The sequence below is a fragment of the Danaus plexippus genome (assembly GCF_018135715.1).
Source record: "Danaus plexippus chromosome 18 unlocalized genomic scaffold, MEX_DaPlex mxdp_20, whole genome shotgun sequence".
Lineage (NCBI taxonomy): Eukaryota > Metazoa > Arthropoda > Insecta > Lepidoptera > Nymphalidae > Danaus > Danaus plexippus.
This window is the reverse complement of record NW_026869853.1, coordinates 403333-427615: the sequence shown is the minus strand read 5'-3', so window position 1 is coordinate 427615 and position 24283 is coordinate 403333. Positions and strand designations below refer to the sequence as shown.

General features: G+C 31.7%; 1 protein-coding gene across 2 annotated transcripts; it reads right to left on the bottom strand.

Annotated features, from left to right (window-relative positions):
- Positions 1-53: 53 nt before the first annotated feature.
- Positions 54-20895, bottom strand: LOC116773136 (putative epidermal cell surface receptor). Of its 2 annotated transcripts, none has more exons than XM_032665531.2 (18): positions 20742-20895; positions 13548-13699; positions 7225-7706; positions 6968-7154; positions 6680-6809; positions 6245-6389; positions 5724-6108; positions 5415-5631; positions 5124-5332; positions 3271-3577; positions 2991-3189; positions 2774-2910; positions 2227-2417; positions 1840-2059; positions 1633-1736; positions 1398-1556; positions 1038-1121; positions 54-763 (listed from the first exon to the last, which is right to left on the bottom strand). In XM_032665531.2, exons 2-18 carry the CDS (start codon positions 13657-13659, stop codon positions 756-758), a joined length of 3276 nt encoding a protein of 1091 aa, XP_032521422.2. In that variant the 5' UTR covers positions 13660-13699; positions 20742-20895; the 3' UTR covers positions 54-755. The 2 variants fall into 2 exon arrangements, with proteins under 2 accessions (XP_032521422.2, XP_032521424.2); XM_032665533.2 differs by having other exon boundaries at positions 1038-1109.
- Between the last annotated feature and the right edge of the window lie 3388 nt (positions 20896-24283).

Genomic DNA, 24283 nt, shown 5'->3' with positions numbered 1-24283 from the left:
CCGTGACTATTCATATATTCGTCTAACTCGCAATGAAAATGAAAATAAAAAAATGTAATAAAAAAATTTATTTCGTTAAAAAAAAAATCATCGTAACAAATATGAATTAATACTAATATTAACAACTTAGAAATATCCTATGTTTATTTTCATTTAGATAACTTATATTACATACGAATGTGTCGCACTAAAATGCTTGAAACATAATTTGTACATATGCTTATTTGATTGTATTAGGTATGAAATAAAAGACACACTCACACGCTTAATGTTGAAGATATTTTATCTCAACACTATAAACAAACGGACGCACGGACAGTCTTATTCATTAATATTATATTAAACTATAAACACTATTTACAAATAATATGCGTAAGGCACAATACGACGATAACAGATACAATATGAAAAAAAAAATGTTCTTTATTTAAAAATATTCGTAAAAATTTTATTGCTGAGATTTGAAAATTAATGAGTCTAACGTTTCCGAGTCAAATTAAGCTCACAGTTACAGCAAGACAGACGATTTAGAATAATCAATTCTAAATCTAATTATACATAGAAATAGATTAAAGACGTAACAATTATTGTTATGTCAAAATTAAATATAATGAACATAACTATGATTTAGCAATAGTATATTCCATGTAACTTTTGTATTAGACGCCTCTTTCGTTGTAGGGTCCTCTTGTTTGGTCAACATTTCTTTCAGAATTCCCGTTAACGCCATTTGTTTGGCCACGGGAATTTAACTGTCAGAGATCTGGAAACATACGTATAATTTATAGTCATCAAGGAAACACATTAAATGACACTTCTCACTCAACACTCGTGTGTTTTTTGTTTGACATGTAATTTTTTTTTTTAATTATTAATCAAATTAATTATCAATGAACGAGTTGTTTAGAAAAGCATGATTTTAATTAACAACAAAATATTTTTATAAAAACTGCCTAATAACATTCGATTCTATTGAGGAACTAATGACAAAGATGTAACGAAGTAGAAACACAAGTTGAACAACATAATATTCATACCCATAGTTTCCTGTTGCAGTTCCAGTTTGTAGGCCGGATTGTCATATGGAGGCAGCGATGACTCGCGGGGAGCTGATGGCACCGCTGGAATGATACCATCTAGTGAATGAACCTCCAAAAATAAAATGCTGCCACATATAGCAGCCTATAGTTATATCACGACGAAATAAGTCAATTTACGCCGTATTGTTGGCATGACATTGTGTATACATATTAAAACTTAAGTTAAACGCCTATACTTCTTTGGAAGACGAATTCTAGATAGATATTCTAACATAACATAGGATAAACAAAGAAAACTCAGTATAATAAATATACAATTAAAACTCAAATCCTTAAGAAGTACCAAATACCACTCACACGTGATGGGAACAGATCGCGGTCGATGTCTCCTCACCAGTACTAGTAACAGCAGCGTGGTGGCGAGAGCTCCTAACGCAGCTAGAACTCCCACAACCACCAGCGCGCCGTAGTAGTCGCCTTTGTGACGACCAGCTATCGTTGAGGCTTCTACAATATCTAATGATAAACGTCAATTAATAACAATATTATGTAAATAAGAATATAACTTTGTTGTTCCTGCAAGTAAACTCACTATCAATGGGTTCCGGTGAATCCACCGATTTTGTGTGTATGTCCAAAACATTGCTAGTCTTAACCTTCCCGTTAGTGAGGAACAGCTCCAACCAGACACGACATCTAAAACAAAAACAGACAATACAGGATAATGTAAATTTATACTAAACGGCTTTGAAAGATAAGAAATTTAATACTTTAAGTGGTAATGCAAAGTCAAATTTACCTGGAGTCGGGTTCTAGCCCGGATAGTGTTATAGTAGGCGGGGAATCCCTGGCGGCTAGTTTCAAAGCATCATGTTCTTTGCCGACGTCACCGCATGCGTGTGCCGCTCGGTACACCCTCACCCAGCGCTCAGCAGGGTCCGGTACACCTCGCCACGTTAACTCAACAGCCTCCGAGCCGATAGCACGAGACTCTATCACGATCGACCAGTTGTAGGGATCTGGAAGTCATTGATATTATTATATTTGAAATCATCCGAAGATTAGTGTAGAATTAAAATTAATGGAAACCAAAAAATAAAAAAATGTCCTTAAATCAAAGTCACAGTACAAGTGAAAATCTGTTCGTAAACTTTATTCGATGTTTGTTTGATATCCGTTGACTAACCAATGAATGGTGCGGTAGTGAATTCCACCATCCCTGGATCTATAAGCTCGGTGGTACTCCTGGGCGGTGGTATCAACACTAATGAAGCCTCGTACCGGCTGCCGGGTCTCAACTCGCGTAGTTCAGCGTGAGACCGGCTGTGGTGAAGAAGCTCCGTCATACTATAGATGGGAGTGCCTGTTGGACGATATCTGAAACGGGAATTAAGATTGACTACCCAGATCAATTATAGAAAAAACTACAAAAAATATAAGAGCTTTTTTGCCTGACGGTTATTATCAGCAAGTCCTTTATGACGGTGGCAGCTTTCAAAAAGACACATATTTAAATTGATACAAAACAAATTCGGAACAAGTAACGAATTGCACAATATTTTTTTATTTGCTTGTGAGTAGTTTTTAAAGAGGTTTATGATATTACATTATAACAAACAGTTGTCCGGGTACAGAAAATTGTAATTAAAAGTATTCTGACGAATACCTTATTATATTTTATTTATATTAATATTTCGCGAACCAATGTAAGGAATATGTTATTTGACGCCTACCTCACTTGAATGCCATCAATTAGTTGCAACTCGTCCTCAGTGAAATGTCTCCAGCTAACTTGAGCGGTAGTATCGTTCACATCCAGTACCGTCAGCTTCGCGTCTATTTCTCTCCGTTTTTCTTCGAGTGGCAATACCTGTGAATAATTTTTGAAATTCCCGCGTTTTTAAAACTGACATCGTAATCTAAGTTAATGGTCATACAAACAATACTTACCGGTGTCAAATCCTGTGTCCGAACAGTGTAAATTTCGCTTTCTGGCTCCATCTTCAGATTGTGTAGATACAATTTCCCTCTTATTTTGTATGTGGTGGATGGTTTTAAGCCAGTGAGGCGGAATTCCAATCGCGGTGTTGTCAAAATCTCGTCAGCTGGTGCGAACACTTGAGATTGCCACTGGGTTATGTCTTCATTTCTATTAAAAGAAATAGTTAATTAATATAATTAAATATAACGGGTTTGCTTACATTTTTTTCTGATAAATCAATTAACTTACGCTGTATCGGTATATCTTAAATCAACACTACCACGCAGACCGACCAATACTGACGCCAGTCCGAACAGCATTTTTATGCTCGTTGGTGAATCTGATTGTATTGATAGGACTGACAGTTTTTTATTTTCATTGTCAAATCCTTGCGGCACGGGGAATCCTATGGGCAGGCCGGATGAGCCAAACTGTATTGGATAATCTGGACGGTGGATATTATTTTGATCATAATCAGGTATTTCGTCTTGTGGATATTGATTATCAGGAGGAATTGTCGGTAGGAAGGAAGTTGGTGATCCTTTTGGACTCTGACCTGTAAAAATATATAAAACTATAGTCACTTAGTACAAAATGAGCTGAATACGATTAGAATTAGTAAATAAAATGATGGTTAGTATGAAAAGCGGAGCATGAAAAATTGTGTTGTTAATTCGTCACTCCAATTACAACGTCTAATAGTCGATCACTAAGAAAAGTCAGTAGGTCAGAAATATTAAGGTATTTAGGCCATATAACAAGATTAATTCCAGGGCAAGGTCACTGACCTACCGCGGCTGTGCCGTGGCTTTTATCCGCCGAACGTCCAAGATTTCTATTTACTTCTGATTGTATTTCCATTTGATTAAGAAGATGTTCTAAGTCTAGAGATGAATATGATTTGTTGGGGATTTTCGGAATATTCTTTGTATTTGGAACGTATGTGGACTTCATACCAATTTTAGGATTGGGGACAGCTTTAAGCAAAACAGTTTCGTAAGGATTTGGTTCTTTTAACAAAACATGATTGGAGGGCAGTTTTCGCCAGACATCAGTATTTAATTCTTTTGGACGAGTATTTTTCATTATAGTTACTGCAGTCCTATCTATGTAAGATTTTTGTTTATCTTTCAAGTTTTTGAAAGACTCATGAATCTGGTAAGGAGCAGAAAATGTATAATTTTTTTGAGACGGCGCTTGAATATTTGTTGTGGTTGGATTTTTAAGTTCATTCATTTCTACATATTTATTTGCAGTCTGCGGTATTTTCTTGCTTTCATCATTAGGTGTAAACAATCGGATACTACCTGATTGCGAAGTTGGATTATTCCTCATAAAAGGGTTGTCGAAGATTTGATTAATCAAAGCATCGTGACCGTTTAAAGAATTTTTTTTAAGCGTATCCATATGTTTTTCTTGTTCAATAATGTTATGTAACTTGCCGTCTGATATTATAACATTAACGGAATTGTGAGTATTGTGGTCGTGGGTCATTGATGCGTAAGGATTTTTGAAAGAATTAGAAAGATGCGGCGTTCCAGTGTAAGTATGCGTGACTAAAGGAGGTTCGGGTTGGATAGTCTTAAAAGGACTATTGAAGTCTTCTGGCGTAAACACTGTTATGTTGTTTCCTAATATATGTTTGGTCGGTTGATCCAAGATCAATTTATAAGTTTCATTGTTTTTTATATTCGGAACTACGCTTTTTAGGATTTTGGGAAAGGAAGATTTGACTGAAGTAATGGGTTTGAAAAAATCTTTTTCTGTATTTAATGAGGGCGTGGGAAGAAAAGACGAGGTAGATGGTGGTTCAAATGTCATTGGTGTCACATAATTCATTATGTTTGGTTCGTGAGTTAGGATGCCATGAGTCTGAAAAGTCGATGAATTGGTTTTTCCAACTGTAAGCAATAATGTATAATGAAATTATTAGTACCTAATCTTGCATTACTTAATTAACGTTATGAGAAAAATAAATTGTTACAAACTTCGATTTGCCAAACCATGCTTTGAGTTATGAAAGCTGAACAAAAATTTTCAAGACTTTTAATTCACGTGCAAATTGTAAACTGGCTTGTAATTTTTCAATGTTTTAGACTTACCGTGAGGAACGCAACCCCACTGTTTACAGCAGTCTTCGTCAGATATATTGACTGGAGCCGGTCGATGCATAGGCGGGCATCGTAATGATTGCGGCGGTAGAGAAGGAAGTGGGTTGCAAGCTTCCTGACAGTCTACTATACCGTTTTCGCAAAAACATCGCTGTTCACAACCCGATACTGAAAGTGGTACTTCGCTCCAGTTAGGAACACTGTAAATATATCAATGTTAAGTATAAAAACTAGTGGTAATATTTTTGGCTAAGTATTGTTATTTGTTTTTATCAAACTTACAAATGGCCTTTGTAATGGCATGTACCGTCACTCAAACAGCGTGCGGTTCTAGGACAGCAGTTGGGTGGTTGAGGTGGCGGGCTCGGCTCCCACTCAACGCAGCTCCTCGACACAAGTTCTAGCCCCACGTGAGATGGGCATATCATGGGAGCACACTCTCGCGTCTCGTCTCCTGTACACTCGCATACTTCTGCGCAGTGTATCTTGAATTCTTCTCCTGGAATAATAATATCATTGAATTTATCAGCAAAACAGCTTTTTCATTGAAAAATAGTGATGAATTAAAAATATTCCAAATTTAGAACTTACCGACAGCGTAAAATTGTCCCTCATGATAGCACCCAATCTTGGTCTCATTATATCTTTCTTCGACTGGTACTTCGTTACCATCATCTAAAGCTGTTATCGTAAAATTAAATTTGGTCCCCGTTTCTTTAGTTTTTAATATGTAATCTTTGCCTCCGTCTAGATTTAATATTAAATTGGAATACACTAACTCAATATCACTATAGGTTTTCCCTCCGTCACTGCTTAGTAGCAGATGAATAGGATCTTCGCTGTTATTCATATGCATGAGGTTAACTTGTACGCTATTGTTTTGCAACACTTTTATAGATCCAATGGGTTCTGCCAGAACTAATGGCCTTATTGTTGGTAGATGCGAATTGATCAAATCGTGCAATTCCTTCGGTATCTAAAAGCAAACAATCGCTGCATTGTTATTTTTATCTGATGTGCTCTCCGTCATTAAACGCAAATATTAAAAATAGTTTGCATAATTTGCATGAATGGAATGGAATAGTTGATTCTGCAGATTACTATGGACATACCTCTGTAGTGCTCGACGTAGTGCTGGTCATATTGTCATGTTCTTCGTGAACATCCTGTGAGACGTCACAGACTTGAACCTCGCAGCACTCGTCTTTGGGATCCTGTACGTTGATGCATTTATCCGAATGCGGTAATTTTTTACATCTATATTAAGACAAAGAAAACAGTGTCACGGTAAAAGGACTTTATACAAGAATAATGTATTAAATACTGTTATGACTATTTTCTGTGTAATGAGATCTAAGATTTTCGCGAGTATTCATTGAAATAAAACTAATGTTTTTCGGAATTACTAAACACATCTCGTCTGCCCGAGGTCACGGTTGCTGCAAAGTTACCGAAACGTCGGGAATATTTTGTTAAAAATAATTATAAACGCCTAGCAAATGGGGATAATATTAGTTTTATTTTCTGTGTTAGTTATATGATTGTACCTTGGTTTACAAGTGACAATGGAGTTAGGTTCACAGGCACATGTCTGTTCGCAGCCTATATTCCACGTTGAACCGACTGGATGACTATTATTGCCGTATTTACAAATTTCCACGCTGGTTGGCTTTGATTCTGCAAAAAAGAAAACTTAAATAATGACATACAGTTGCAAATTCTTGTTTTTTTCTACATTTAACATGCCTTTAACAGAATAAATATTTCAATGAACATTTCATTGATAGTCCTGTACCTTCTTAAGTGCGTATTATTTTTGTTTTACATCGGCTTACCTCTGTTACCAGTTGCACAGGTGACTATGGAACAACATATGTCAACCGGCGACTCAAAACAAAGAGGATCATCGAGTCTTCTGCCTCGTCTTATGTAAGGATGCTTACATCGCGGCGAGCATTCAAAGTGACCACCCGGTGTACAGACACAGGTCTCTTCACAACCACGGTCTATACGTTCACCGACCTATAAACATAATTTATTTAATATCCTACCATCCGCATATGAATATGTGTATTGAGAATATTATAATTACCTTATACATTACTTCATTCTCTTTACAAGTTTCAATTTCTTCAGATCTGTCCACGGCTAGCAATGGATTGAATGGTGCTTGTAAATTTGTATAAAACTTATCAGATATTTGTTTATTTTTCGCATCATTGCTTGTTATCCTGGGTTCATCATCGTCATCTCCGTCTAAATTGACGTCACTTAGATCACCTAATACCTTCTTAGTTCCCATGGTCTGATTGTGCAAGGCATTGGCGAAATTTTGTAATTCATCCACGCTAAGATTCAACAATCTCGGCTTTGGTTTCAACGCTTCTTTGATTTCATTAGCCTCTGTAGTGGTAATTTCAGCTGTTATATTTTCTATAGCAATTTCTTCAATTGTCGGCGTAGATCGTGTAGGTGTAACCGTGGAAGATGTTGAAGTTGTTGTTACTTCTACAATAGGAGACGCTATCGAAGGTAAGAGAGCTGGTGAGTCGTCATCTTCACTGGTTAGTTTACCTACATAGAGTGGTAAGGATATAATAAGTTTATCGTATATTTAGGACCGCAAATTTATTTAATGTTTGCCATCAAATTCTTCAGAAAAATGCAATTAACATTAGAAGACGAAATAAAGATAAAAAAGTATTCAAACACATGGTCAAAGGGGGGAATCGGAATAATTTATATAGAGTTGCATACTATCTATTAATTAGTTTTCCTTTTCGCATTTCTTTTTTTGAAATACGATTATTTAATAGCAAAAATTTTATCTTGCTCTCCAAAGAGCAAAAAGTTTATCAGTTCATCTTACGGTTCTAAGGCGGCGTATTAACGGATAAAAATTCAAATATATTGGAAATAAGGTCCCTGCCAATTCTTTACTGCACCTATTCATGGCCTTTTCAATGAGATTATTATAATAAACAAGCATATGTCTCTTATATTGAGACTGCGGTCAGTAAGAATGTATCTGGGTGTGCTCGAGGAAAAGCGGTCTTATGGCTTTTGTTTTAGCGTTAACAATCGAATAATGTAACGTAATATCGAATCTTGGTCAATCGGATTGGCCCGTTATCGAAATTGTCATAACTAACTGTCGATTTAATCGGATCGAGGCGTTAATAAAAAATACAAAAAAAGTTATAATTAAGATTATTCTTACTAGAATCGTGTATGATATCCATTGTGACCTTGCCCTTTAAAAAATACCTCACAACAATGATTTGCCTGTCTTCATCACGATTCGAAAAAAAATTAAAATGTTGGCCCATTCATATAAGAATGAATGGCATTTATGATATTTCTTATACTTAATGCTTATGACATAGACGATGTTGGTGTTCATAAGTGATAGCTGATGCTGAAGAGGAATTTCACTAATTAATTTTGAGCATCAAGCATCACAAAAGGCAAATAAATTAGCAAGAAGTCACAGGTTCAGAAACAAATGTTTTTAAAATGACGTGACGTAAAAACTGAAAGGTCGTGTTATAAAAGTTTATCAAAGTTTTATTAAGTTTGTATTTGGTTTAAAAATTCTTGAGATTTATAATTTTAAAATAATAGTAAAATTTTATTCCAAGCTAACATGACAGTAACTAACATCTAGCCTCTATTTAACTGCGAGATAAATATCTCCCACAACATTACAATCTGGACAAGCTTAATGTTTATTAAAATGTAATTCAATACCTCTTATCTTAAGTTTACAACGTCACATTACCTTTAATAAAAGTTACAGTATCTTTGTAAAAGTATGGTTTGCTATATAGGTTTATTTGGTTGGGTAGAGAGAGGAGCTTGGATGGTGGAAGTGAGCGTTTAACGAACGTTAGATAGGGGCCCTTAAACCTACACCTGGTCGCAAGTCCCACTGGTGAAGCTCCTCGTCCTGCAACGCGATGGACCCAGCGCCCATACGGTCAATCCATGGCATACTAAGAAGTTTTTGTGTTACTATATCGGTACTGTATTGATAAATGATTTAACCAACGATGTTAATTTTTACATCATGCGAATAGGTCCTAATCTTGCGACATACTCATACTTAAGACTAATCATAGTGTTTTGTGCACTCAAACGATTCAAACGCAGCTAATCTGTTAGCAATGGCCTTAATTGTCAAAATGTAGGTCACAAAGGACGTAGAAGCTCGAAGTGCACCGACCGGTTAATGTATATATATATGTGTGTATATTATAGACATTCACAACACAATATTGACCGACATACAAACAAAATAGTAAAACCGGCTTTTATATTACATCTTATAGTTTCATATTTTTATTTTTATTTTTAATACTGCAATATCAGATATAACATGGAACATGTAATTTATATTGTTAGGCACACTTACACTTAGCTTAAATGCACTGCTCAAAATATATTACAAATGAGTAAAATAATACATTGGATTTAATTTATAACAACCTTAATTGTGATATGATATTTTTTTTTATTATAGTTACGTCAAACTTAGGTGCTTTGAATTTAAAGGACACTCTCGTAATAAGTCATTCGGTAGTAACGACTTGGGATAAACGTCAATTTCGGGTATAATGACTTTGTTTTTATGGACCATTTATGTCAGATTCCTAGAAATCCTTTCCGGTTACTGCGACTGATTCGGCAAAGGCACAAAGATGTTAGATTCGATATATTTTCAACTTTAAATGCAACTGATGAATTTTTGTGATGAATTGGGAAATTTACCACGGTCGAGATTCTTATCATCGGGAACAACTGTTACGTATTGAGGTACTCATATGACTGTCGATGATCAAATCACCACTGATAAATTTACTGATATTAATGAGTTTGCGCTTCAAACGCGAGAAGAGGATGATGAAGAAGAGGAAGAAGAATACAACTGTGTGAGATTCTAACAAGTAGAGATGTATTATGTGATAAAATAACACTCAAAATCTGTCTATTTGGTGAAGGCTAAAATAATTTTGATATGGAAGGAATTAGGATAATTGAAAAAATATATAGATAATAGGTATGCACATGGTTTTTGGTTATTTCGGATACAGACACCGCCGGATATAGCGACGACATTAAAGTGATCTCTCAGACGTTGTCACGATCGAAATTCACTATTTGGCTAGAATTTCGTAATCGCTATCTCTTCGCATTTATTAGATAAATTTGTATTTATCACTTATAATAATAATAATAATAAATTAGAGAATAATAAATTCTAAATCGTAATAAATACGATTTAAAATATATATTGCAAAAAAGATATTTATATGTCAAACGACAATGTTATTATGTGTCAAACAAAGATTACCTTTATTTTATCAATAAACTTAAAATTAGTAGATGGTGCCCTAAATTATTTTGCAAGACTTAAGGTTTAAGTGACTTAATCAACCATCGTAAAAAAATAATGCGAATACAAATTAGCATGAGAATTTCACGAAAGTATAAATCCTAGTGCACACCGATGAGTAATTCGTCGATCGAGTAAATCTTGCGTAAACTTAGGTCCGGTTCGCTCGCGTGACTACCACGAGGCTACAAGGAAATCCGCGCATCTGATGTTCAGATATCAGGTGCTTGAATCCATACAAATGGCGGATGTCCCTTCGAACTAATAGGACGAAGAATTTAAGAGGATTTCCATTGAGTAAGCCGTGCGGAAATATCTTCTTCTAGGTTAACGTAAACGCAATTATAATCCTGATATATCACGTGTTAAATATTATGTAAAATTAAATGTATTTTCTGATTAACAAGACGTTTTTTAAATGTTTTTGTCTTTGACATAAGATAAAATAGTAGATACTTTCACTTGACTCCAAACATTAATGCGACTAAATGGAACAAGGTTTAAACACAATGGGGTCATGACGTTGACGTATGATGCTTTTGCAAATGTCAAATTCAGTTTAATAATTACAAAGATATAAAATGTCACAAAAGGGGACAAATAAATCATTTTTAACAAGTCTTTCCTTACGAAACTTTGGATTTTTTTTTATGTTATTGAGTATTCATGGTGAACTAAAATATTTATAGTCTTAAATTCAGTATTACATTTATAGTTTTTAACAATATATTTTCAACAATCTTAGATAGTTTTCAACAATATCTACTGTTTAGATATTGTCATTATTCATTCAAGGAAATTATTTCATATATTTTCCGTTATTCCTGGGATGAAATTTAATTTAAAAAAAAACTAAAAAACACGCTTTTTATAGAAATCCGAACTAAAAAGTAGAAAATAAATTTTAATAAATTTAAATTAAGAAAATAGTGTTAAAAATTTCAATAAATATAAATTAATAATAGTGTGAATAAAAAAAATGTATTTTATTTAAAAAAAAGCGTGGGGTACTTTTTAAGATATTATCGAAATGATAATCACTCTACTCATATCTGTCAATAATATATTTATAACTATTGACACCATGCACCATGCACCTGGAAATCTTAAAGTGGGTCAAAATCGCGCCCAAAGAAGTCGGTTACAAACAAACATACAAACATACATGTGAAGCTAATAATAAAACAAAAAAATATTATAGCACATATTATCTTTTCATTAAGTCTTTACATTTTCATTAAAAATTAAAAAAATCATTTTTTTTTGCTCGCCACTTCCGATATTTAATATGAAGGTATACTTATTATTAATTCAGTGCTAAAATGCTTCAATAACAAAATTAAGTTAAACTCAGCAAGCCGTCACGCAAGACAGGCTGTTATGTGAACGACTGTTACATTATACGTACTCTGTTACCGACTGACTGTTTGTTTGAATCAATTGTTTTAGACCACAGTTATTCAGCCTTTCTTTAAATTTTGGGTATTATTTCTGACATACTCGGATATTCACTCTCATAAGAATTAATCACAAGTACCTTTCAAACAAATTAATACTTACAAATCTATATTTATGTACATTACGGTTAAAATAAGTTTGAATAAAACTGTTTTAATAAACATTTTTTTGACATAAATTACAATACGAATGTTTTTTTTTTTTAATATTCCTATCTTCTGGTCCATATAAAGGCAAACATTAACTACTCATTCATGCTGTCAAGGGTATTTCAACCGATTAGGCACTGACTACAACGTGGGTTGAGCTTTGAATAAAAATAAAATATTATTAAGTTTTATACACAACAGATAATAATATTAAATGAAATTTAACATCGCATCAGAAATGTAACGAATGATACATATAAGATTTAAGTTATCTGTTATCACCGACAGAAACCGCTTTTTATTATCTGTACTCATACCTGTCTTCCTTAAAACTAATAAAGCGTTTAAACAAGAACAAAAAAAAACCTCACGGAATGTTATTTTTAAAGAACGGCGATGAACTCACGATCCCTCGGCGGATCCGACGAATTAGTTTCTTTTTTTTGTAACTCAAATGACATTCGCATTACTGTGGATAACCCATTATAATAAAGTTATCATTGAAACAGAATACATATTATAAACGGAATATAAAAGAACTAAATAATATTATATTTAATTCTAGAACAAAATATTATTGGCATTAATTCTAGAATTTTTTGAAATATATTCTGGTTAAATTAATGTTTAATTTTTCCAATGAATGAAATCATCATGGGTATCAACTAGCCTATATATTTGGACGAATTCCAACAAGTTTTTAGCTATATTGCTACAGTTTTTGAGTTAACTATATTTTATTATAACAAATATAATTTTCTGCGATAATAGCTAAAGCAGACTTTATTATAATAGGTATATAGATTGATATTTAATAGCAAGTTCACATGAGTCATCCACAGCAAAAATGTTTATAGCCTTGTGTAGCGTTGGAAATATATTTATTATTATATATAACATTAAAATGAGTTAATCTTTGACGTCCTTAACATTCTTAACATTAAAAATAAACGAGTAATATTTTTTTAAATGTCGTGACATTATCGAGACATCGATTAATCCACCATTACATATAATATTTTAAATCAATTAAATGTCTACAGATAAATTACTGTAAAATAACTAATAAGTTGTAATAATTCATATTAATATAATATAATATTGTCTTATCCATGTTAATACAAACAAGTGTTCTCGCGCTTACACGAGTTTCCTACGCTCTATTCGGAATCACAGGGCGAAACTGTTATGGAGGTAAAAAATAAACAACATCCTCTAAAATGCGAATAAATTGATGATAATTTGAAATATTTTTTTTGGATTAGTTTATTGGAATTTTTTTATAATTGCTACTTAACAACAAACACAAAAATGTATACTGAGTATACAGCATTTATTATCTGTGTTAATTGCATTATGTTGGCATAATAAAGACATAAATATACATTTATTTGATTTTTTTTCTCAACTTACTGAGTTCGTTATCACAATCTGTGTACTCGTGGTTGCAGTCTACGGTGTAAGGGGCTGCGCTGGCGCATACGATCGCGCACAGCAGCGCCACCGAGAAAACACCGACACCCATCACCGACCCATTGGATCACAGCTGATGATGAACTGGTTACCTGGTGAATAACGAGATTATTATAATGATATCCAAGATATAGCGACTATATATGATTTCATATCGTCTGCCCGTGATCACGGTAGCTACAAAGTAACCGGACGTCGCGTCGGGAGTATGTTAGTAAAAATAATTATAAACTCGTAGTAAATCCGTAAAATATTAGTTTTATTTCAATTATATATATTTTCGCGTGTATTCATTAAAATTAAATGAAGCTTTTCGGAAATAACTAAGCGTTTTTTGTCATTTAACAACCGTGATCACGACAGCTGCAAAGGAACCGAAACGTCGGGATTGTGTAGTTGTAAAATTATTAAAACGCGTAGTAACACCGGAAAGCTTAGTTTCATTTCAATGACATTTTTAATTACGTATAGGAGAATTATTGTTCGATAAATTTTCTCAATGAAAATTCTCATGTGAACGACTTCGCCAAAACCCACATATTGTTGGTTAAACTGTTTAGCCTAAACTATTAATTATTATTATTTCTATAATTTTTTTTTTAATATCTACGAAATATATATCTATAAAATGAATTTGACTTTTTAGTGGGTGATTTTTTATCCTGGCAAAACGATCATTTAAAATTTGTATTTTTATATTCATTATGTACTGATATGTCCTATTTTCCCTGCATATTGCATCTTAGTCCTCAAATAGATCGATTTCGATGTTGTTTTAATCAATTGAAAGACAGTTCCCTTGCGGTTTATCTTAGCTTTGTTTGCTTAACATCGGCCTAGTAGTATAAGCAGCAGCTCTTCCTAAACGATGTAATAATTTTTAGCCTTTGACTATTCTATTAAAAACTCCCTGCTTTTTAGTAAAGTCGTAAGATGAATGTGTTGTTTTTTTTATTATTAAAATATAGTAATTCATTCTGTTGTCATGAATTCAACATGTTTTGCTTAGCTCATGCTCTTTCATTTCTCCGAGGCGTGAAAGTTAGGAACAGTTACTCTATGTAGGACACCTGTATCACTCGCGATCGTCGTGAGTGTTGATGTTCGAGATTTTAAATTATACTTTTATAAAGTACCGGGAAACATGACACTTTAATACTTATCCTTTATTTTTAGTTGAACTGCGACATATTAAATTTTTTTAGTACAATTTAAGCGTTCTTGTGTAATAGCTATTGAAATGTTAAAAAATGTAGAAAAAATATATATTGCTTCCATATATTTGTCTTAACAATTTAAAATTTAAACAAGCCCTTTTATCGTCGTCATAAATAACAAGTTTCTTATTTATTTTACATACATTTTATATTGTTATTTATTTATTTAATCTGTATGTATTTAAATTGATATATATTTATATTATATTTAAAAAAAACCTATCTATTTAAAACCATTTTATCTCGGTTGTTATTAATAAGTTTCTAACAAACACACAAAGTCAACATAAAAATATGACTTAATAGCTTTAAAACGATATAAACTACACAAAATAGATATTCTATCAAAAGCTGATTAATAATATGAAGCCAAAGAGTGAATTTTTATTATCGGTAATGGCTTCAATAAACACGACATCCGTAACAATGTCTCTGACAACTATTACTTAACAATTAGTTTGATTATCACAATGTCGTTTTTGTATCACAATAGCTTCGTGAATTGAATGGAGTGAAATCGAAATTATGAATTGAATTTAAACTATGACGTCATTTAAAAGGATCTGTAAATAACATAACCAGTATAAGTAGATCCGTCAGTTAGTAATGACAATGTTCAATTATTAATTAATTAAAATCAGGTTTGCATGAATGTTACTTATATAATATTAAAAAAATTACATCATATAAGAGTGTGCGTTTGTTATTTTGTCTATATCCACACAGATAGTCGAAAAATAACTTTGATATTTTTAAATAATAATTACCGCTCTCACAGGCGTCACACAACACTCTCTTTACGCTATCTGTGCAAAATTCGTGTTACGCTTCACCGTTTTAAGAATACATTTTTCTTTTTAAGTCATTGTTCACATACTTGACTCATTTGATTACGTTATTGTCTCAGAATAGTTTCTATTTCCACTATGATGTGTATTGCAGAAATAATAGCGATATTTATCATGAATATTTAAAGATATATTTACATTGGTTTTAAAGTTTTTGCAAAAAAAAAAAATATACAAAAACAATGGCAGATCGTGAAAGTCTTTCCATAAATGAATAGTAATATTATTATGTTCCTTTTACTTTTACGTATAACTGTCAGTAAACACGTCAAGCGAGAGAGCCATTCAGGCATCATACTTACAAGAAAATATCACAAATTCTTCACGTAGATGTGATTAATATTGAGAAAATTGTCGCCAAGCCGGATGCTCAGCACAATTTTACATCGGTACACTACATACGAAACGTTAACCATTTATCATTTAATGACTTATATCAATACTATAATGTGCGAAGGTTTGTGAATGAAAAACTATTAACTCTCCGTTCGTAGCGTAAAAATCAAACTCGTGGTAAGCCCACTGGTTGGGCCATACGTTATGCCAATTTAGGTCGATTTCTTTGACTAAATCTTCCCACCGTATGCCGTGCCGTGACACGTTCTATTGTTTTAGGTTATTCGAAAGGCGCCGTTCGTGTATTGATATTGCTTTAAGCAAAATGTTTAAAATGTAACATAAATATAATTGCATGTTATATGTAATGTAACCAGTTTGTATAAAGCTACCGTTTTAATAATATGAACTGTTAAAATACATACCTTGCTAGCGATAGTCATACTGTATTTAATAATAGTAACATAACCGTTATTTTAACCGTGTGACCATGTGGTTTAAATAACTCTGTGTAAAAATATTTTAAGATAAACTGTTGATAGTTTTATTAAAAACACTTAAAATTTTATTCAGAAAACAGGTTTTCAATTGTATAGCCTTATAATTGTGATGTGGGGAAGGAATCATGCCAATAAATATAAGAAGCAGATATAGTAATTATGTGTTTATCCCGTAGGCGTGATCTTTATAACACAATCATGATGGATGTTTAATGTTTTCAGATAATTTCATCGAAATCGATTCATCTATATCGGCTCTGATGAGTTATACACAGGAGTCATGGACAGACAAACCGAGTATATATTATAACTTTAAAGTTTAACAACACCTGGTTTTAATCCAAAACCTACTGGAGCGATTTTAGTGAAACTTACAAAATATTTATCATCTGGTTAATACGTAGGCTTTAATATATCCGTCAATTGTTTAGATTCTAGGTTATAGATCTACACTATATATCAGTTTTATTTAACGTAAGTCATGTAACACACTAATAATATCTCATTAACGTTTATTTTGTAGTCATATAACCCATATCATAGTCAAAAAACCTTAAGTCGCCGAAAAATGGTCTTCGTATCTACTCTGAAAGAGCTTTGAATTGAAAACCTTGATAAATGTTAATCAAAATGAAGCTGAGAACTAGCAAAATATTTATCGATACAAAACTATCATACAAAACGAACAAAGACAAATTTAACCGGCATTCAAAGACAATCATTGTGCATCACATTATGTCAGTGAAGAAATCGAAACGATTAACCTAACATTAAAATATACGCAATAGTTTTATTTGCCAATATTTCCACAGTACAGTTTCCCACGTAAACAGCACCGTGGATTTTCTGAATCGGTCACCAGGTGTCGTAAGCTATTGTGATTTGATCATTCTAATGAGCGAATATCATGTCTTATGGCGGCCACTCAAATAACAGACGTCTCAGACGACATTTTTGACCAAATTCATAGTTAAATTCATTTTTAATTACACTTATAATTGCTTAAATAGTTACAAGTTTGTCTTTTATAGTTGCAATGTGGAAGTAAAGGAATGAAGCGAAAAACATTGTCTTCGGTTGCTTAGATATTGATAAATAAAGTGTGAATGTATTCGGTCTCAACCAAATTCAACTTGAAGTCGGTTTGAAAATGTTCGTTTTGTGTCATTAAAACACCGGTCACGCCTAAGCATTAATTTTATTTGGTAAATCTCTATTCCATAACAAAAACCCGTTTCGTTATTCGAGCTAAATATAGATTCTTATTACTTCGAAGCTGTCTTGATTTTTGATTGTTATAGTGACATTATTTGTTTCCGCTGAGCATTATTTTTTGGTAAGCATGCATACATGTGTTTTGATTTAAATAATAAGATGCATATATCGGCCATTTCACGACATGAATACAGTGTAAGCAAGGCAGTAATATTGAGTGCCTAGTAACTAAACGTATTTTTTATAGATAGTGTTAAATTTTTTTACTGTTTAAAAAAATATTTTTTAATCTGTTTGCGGTTTATTAAAAACGAGATTGAGTTTTTAATCCCATTAGTATTAAATTTTATGTATATTTTTAACATTTAAAAAAAAATAAACATCAGAGACTCCGTGACTTAAAATCGCTAGTGCTAGTATCCGATAAAAATATATTTAAATATTATTTAAAGAAAAAAAAACACTTCCGTTCTATGCTCTTATTCAAACAACAATGGTTCCTATAAATAAAACATTATTAAGCTCATTCAGAAATTTAACCGTTAAATTTAAACGAGTTCACAATTCCAAAGCTATTTCAATGGCCCCCAAGTTATAACAGAGTACGCCATATGGCATTCCTTTAGGGATATACACAATTAATGCACCATAATATATGAAGGACGATAAATAAATATATACATTTTGTTTTATTTAAATATAATAAATAAAAAATAAATTATATATAAATCATCTACGAAGAATGAGATATTTTTTTCCTAATCTTATCCAACCCAAGCAACTCTAAAAGCATTAATGTTAACCTATTGGTTGTTGGAAGACACAAAGATATATGTTGCAAAATATTTAACCTTAGTATGAGTTTACACCGTATAACTACCATTTACTTATTACAATTTAACGCTCTTTCTCTTTGGTAAACATCCAGACAAAATATTGTCTATGCCAAAATAGTAAAACAGTAAGTATTGTCATACAGCCAATGTACACATATATATTCTATATGTTGCTACATTGCCTGTGTAATTTTCATTTCTATAACTCATTGCAACGACTTGTAAATTGTAATTCACAGCCATTCATCCATTCAAGTTGGAAGTGAATATTTTATGCAAAAAGATATAACCGTCGGGTCTAAAGTTACAACTCGTAAAGGCGATAAATAACAGTTCTATTTTCAAAGATTGTACTTCCAATTTTTTTGTTAAAATGCAATTTAGGTAAAATATTTAAAACAATAGAAAATTTTGCGGTTTAAATAAAAAGAATAATAGTAGTATAAATACTTTCACAACAAAATATATATTTTTTATCTATACCATTGTCAGAAAACGCTGAGAAAAAATCTGACAATACGTCATATTAAATGAAACCACTACAATGTAAGTCGTCAACCTTGTCAACCTATATTCATATTTAATCTGACAGTTGTTTGAAATTGGAACAAGAAAAATATTTGAGAATATAATTTACATATATTTTATGGTTTCATTATCTACGCTATAATACTGAAATTCTTTAATAATACGGAATAGTTTTAACAATTTAATTTCTATGACAATAATGAACAAATTTAATATCAATCACACAAACAGACTGTTATAAACGTCCAGTATTAATATTATAAAACTGTAAATTAGTATGCCAATTCGACGGCCGCTTCACTTCAACTAATAATGGCGGCCGTATATTGATGTACCATATACTTAGGGTTGGCGGGTTTTTAAATTGTTATTTAATCTGTGGTTTTGTAATAACTGCCAAATCCGGAATACATTTTAACTAACTATCTATGCGTCATTCAAATATCAGGTTATATGTTCAGAAATATTTTTTTTAATATTTGTGTTTTAGCTTGTTTTTATTATTATTTAATATTAATAAAACCATATGATATCTTCAATATTGATGATTTATAATATGATCAATTTAAAAGATCATAAAAAACTCATTAGTATTGAGAAAATAAACAGATTAAAAAATATAAGGAATTAAAGACACATAAATTAGGATAATTATAAAACAAATTATCGTTTTTATAGTTAAAAAAAATATATTTATTTAAGATTTTAAATCAAATTCGTTACAATAGTTTGAAATTAATATTAATAACAAAGTGACAACTAAATGTTGTTATGTCATTGAACAAATTATTCAGATAATATGATTTTAAACCAAAGCTCGGCGTTACGACCTTAAGATAATTGTATTTCACAAACGCAAGGAACGCATACAAAGTCTACTCTAACAGTTTTCAAAATGTAAACACAGTTGAATCGAAACAGTTATATGAATGTAGCTCTTGTATGCATAGGTATAGGGTTCATTATGTTAATTTAATGTATCCCCAAGGCATGCATTCCGCACAACATAGTGTTGGTACAGTTACTTGGGTGTATTTTACACTTAATATATTCACTTATAAATTTTATAATGTGTAAGAGTTTACCAAAGAGATTTTTCTTCAATAAATTCTTATTATTATAATATCTAATTTTATTTGCGTAAAATAGAAATCAGTCTCGTACATATCATTTTTCTTTTGAGGCAAATCTGCGGTTTTTGTGTTATTTCGTCTAATCGATACCTTGAATGTAAGTAATTTAATATTTTTATACATAAAAGATATATTATTTTATAAGTTTGTCATTTTGTTTATTTTGATTCCGTGACAGCTTTCGTTGAACTCTATATAAGCGTGTGACCGTGATGTTAAGAATTCTCTTGCCCACATTATTTTGTTTAAAAACTATATATGTATTAGTTAGAATATTATTGAATTAACTTAAAAATATACAAATATCTCTATGTTTATAATGAAAATTTTAAAATTTTCGCATATTTTGTATATTAATAAAGAAAAATTAATTAAAAAGATTTATTGTTTGTAATAAAGCCGACATAAAATCGGCGTACATGCCAACCTTTTATATTTGTAATAAGTAAAAAAGCGTGAAACCGTCTGAACGCGTGTACGGCTTCCTTATTATGAGCCCCAATAAAATAAAAACAGCATACCGGTATTGTTGTTTAAATCCACAGATTTTTAAAATGAACCAAACACAAAACACATGCACTATAACACAATTTGTTTGAAATACAGGCTGGTGTGGTGTACGTGGCGTCGCTATAACGTGATGCGCGCTACTGGGACCGGTCCGTGATTTCTCCGAGCAACGAAAGCAAGCCTTCGCGCCTTTCTTGATTCGTGACGAAACTCATCATCCCCTACCACGGTTTATAGATTTTATTTAGTTCATTAGATTCAATCTTTGATCATTTCGAGTTTAACTTACTCATAGTTGTATTTGAAACGTAAGATTTCTTTAACTTGCTTTTAGATAAATGGAATGATTGACGAACAATGAATTGAAATGTTTGATGGTTATTTAAATTATTTTCGAACAAACATAAATTATTTAATATTGAACTGAAGAATGTTTTTAAATTATATCAAAACGATTTTAATGAAATCTTGAGGATGTCGTTGCGAGTCTACGATGAGTGTTTACGTGGTAGGGGAGTCGAAGGCTTTCTTTCGACTCATAAAACGTTTGATGACGTCTGCCGGTCAGGATACAACGAAATCGGTCAAGGTACCCAAATTTAAATAACCCACCAGCTTTAGAATGTGACTCAAACAAGACCTCGCACCAAAAGGATCTACTCTATTAAAAAATTCTAATGCATGTATGCTCAAATCTTAAATTTTATACAAAACGTATTATAACGATTTTAATATATCTTTTGTTATACTGTTTATATCCAAACTTCCTACTGCAATGTTAACGAGAAGTTTTTTTTCTTATTTTGAATTAATTGTACATTGATTTTAAGTTTCTCTTTAATATGTGACTATGTGACTTTTATTTATAATACTGGACACGACTTTATTAAAGATTCGATTTCTTTACTGTATTAAGATAGTTTAAACCATTCTTCGTCCTCTTTAGGGAAATAAATAAATATACGTATGTATATATTAAAAATTCAACTTCAGCATATTTTTAAAGTAATTATAATAACCAATTATGTGGTCTCATGTTAAGATTTATTTATATGACGCTATTTGGTCTTTCTTTTAATATTATTTAGTAATATTCTTTTATACGTGCCATACTTCAAACAATGCTTGGGTTTTTTTTTGTCTCCGTATTGCATGCTTTGAGCAAAAACTCAGTAAGGTGTGCGTATTACAAAACAACACGCTGTTATAAATATGAACGGGTATTACAATGCTTGTTACTCAATAGCTGGAGGGATTTAATTAGATTTTTTAATCGTTTCATTTCACTTGTAGGCTATTTATTTAAATAACCTTTTTAAGGCAGTCACAAATATTACCTACGACATGAGGGTAATTAGTTATTTTTTTCTCCCTTTTTAAACACGAAATTCCCAAAACATATTAAGATTTTCGTACTATTTTTACATCTAACAACTCAGTACTACTCTCAGTCCGAGAATGATATTAGATTGATTTTATTAGTACATTCAGCGCCTGCATGAAGTCAGTGAGCATTTACGCAAGTTATTGCTATATTTTAAAATAATTCCGACCCCAAGTTCTTATGAAATACAAACACATGTAATTAAAGAGAATCCTGAAAGACAAAGCTTCTAAAGGGCGAATATAGAATTATATTGATCTCAGGTCTACAACAATCTGAAGTTGTTAAGGAGAGTTTACCAAATGAAATCGATTTTTTTACCATATTTTTGGCCGTAGCTCAAAGGAGGTTGTATATTATGTAAATTGTTTTAGACTCCGAATGACAGGTGACAGATGCGAAGTAAATAAGAGGTGTCAAGGAAATTCAATTAGAGTCTAAAGAGGTCCTAGTTATGCAAGATGTTCATAACTAATAATAATTTATTATCATTATAAATAAATATAGCTAAAAGAATTAATTACACTTAATTTTGATTAATAAGAAATAATTAGTTAATTAGGAAGTGTGTTGTAGTTATACGAAAATACGAGGGAAGTGTCGTTATATCTTTGAAAAATATTTCAATGTTGGGTAGTAATTTTCTGCTGGTAGTACTAATGCTGACTTTTTAATTTTAATCTCCGTATTACAGATTATAGACGCCTTTAAAAACTAAGCATATTTACTTAAAGCATTGATGAAAAGGCACACGAATATAATGTAGTAATTTTTTGCTTTCATATTAGCATTATCTGTTCTGTTGAATGCCTTTTACTTCACCCCTACTCCAATGCTGGCTGTAATGCGACATGCGGTAGACGGAAGCTAATTGTAACGATGTAACAATTTTCACTTTAAAATAACACAGTATTTATTTTATCTATCCTCATAGATTTGAAGATTGCCTTAAATTGTAGGATACTGTTGTGTTTCAAAGTTAAGACTCTTAAGGTCACAGTCGTTTCAAAAGCCGTATAAAAATCTTTTTATACTATTCAAATATTAATGGACTTGTCGTATCTTTAGGGAGGTGCGACAGTAAACAGCGGACCCATTAACACCATCAAACACAAACACACAAAACGTATCACGCACACTGTTAGCTATTTGTTCAAATGGTTTATAGTTTAGAATTCTTTTCAACACAATCACGGGATGTATGCAAATGTCTCTTCGAATTGTGCTACAAAGGCACGCTATAAACGCTTGTTAATTTTTAATAAACATAACAAAACTTTTTTGATTATTGAAAAAATAACTTTGAGATGTGTACTTTGTGTACTCCAGTCCTGAAAAAGTGCAGACATGTAGCATGAATGTTGTTCATTTGTTAAGGATTTTCATATTACGAATAAAATTAAAATGAGATGTGAGATGAAATTAATTTCTAATACTTAACTTCATCATTGGTTTAATAAAAATCTTATACATCTAGATAATCTTATATTAGAAAAGGTAACCGGATAGCCGTTATTTCCCCAGTCAAGTTTTGCTAGAATCGAATCTATACACCATTAATTAAGCTACAACATAAAACGTTTTTCTTCATATCGCTCAATAATATATTTTTTTTTTCATTAATTACGCCTTTAAAACTATTCATTACTTAACTTCTCATTAAGTTGATTTAGTAGTTCAGACTTTTTGTGTTCCTGGATTGCACATTAAGGCAAAAAGTATGTAAATATAAAATAATTAAATGAGTCATTAGTAATAATTTAAACAATCTTGAGCTTCTCAATCAGAAATGTGTAGGAATGCGATGTGTACTATTAATGTACATTTCAAAGTTACACAGATACAAAATATACATAATTCAATGAAAATATTAATTGTAAAACAAATTTAGAGTTTTTTAATAAATAAAAAAAGTACTTTTATCATTATTCGACTTCAATGAGCTGAATGTAATTTAATTTATTTCATTGATTTAAATGTTTATTCCAAAGTTTATACTTAACCTGACCTAGACCAACGATAGAAAAACAGATTTAAAATAACTATGGGATTTGATACTATCATTTTAACTCTCACCCTCAAACCGAAAGCCCATTATAATATATATTTATATATAAATTACGCCACGTCTCATCACATTGGTATAAGGCATAAATTAATAACAAAAAC

Coding starts and splice junctions, on each gene's coding strand:
- LOC116773136 (XM_032665531.2), bottom strand. CDS start 13,659: ATGGGTGTCGGTGTTTTCTCGGTGGCGCTGCTGTGCGCGATCGTATGC. Junction 6,390..6,679: donor ATTGTCACTTGTAAACCAAG/GTACAATCATAT, acceptor GTCTTAATATAG/ATGTAAAAAATTACCGCATT. Junction 5,632..5,723: donor GGGACAATTTTACGCTGTCG/GTAAGTTCTAAA, acceptor TTATTATTCCAG/GAGAAGAATTCAAGATACAC.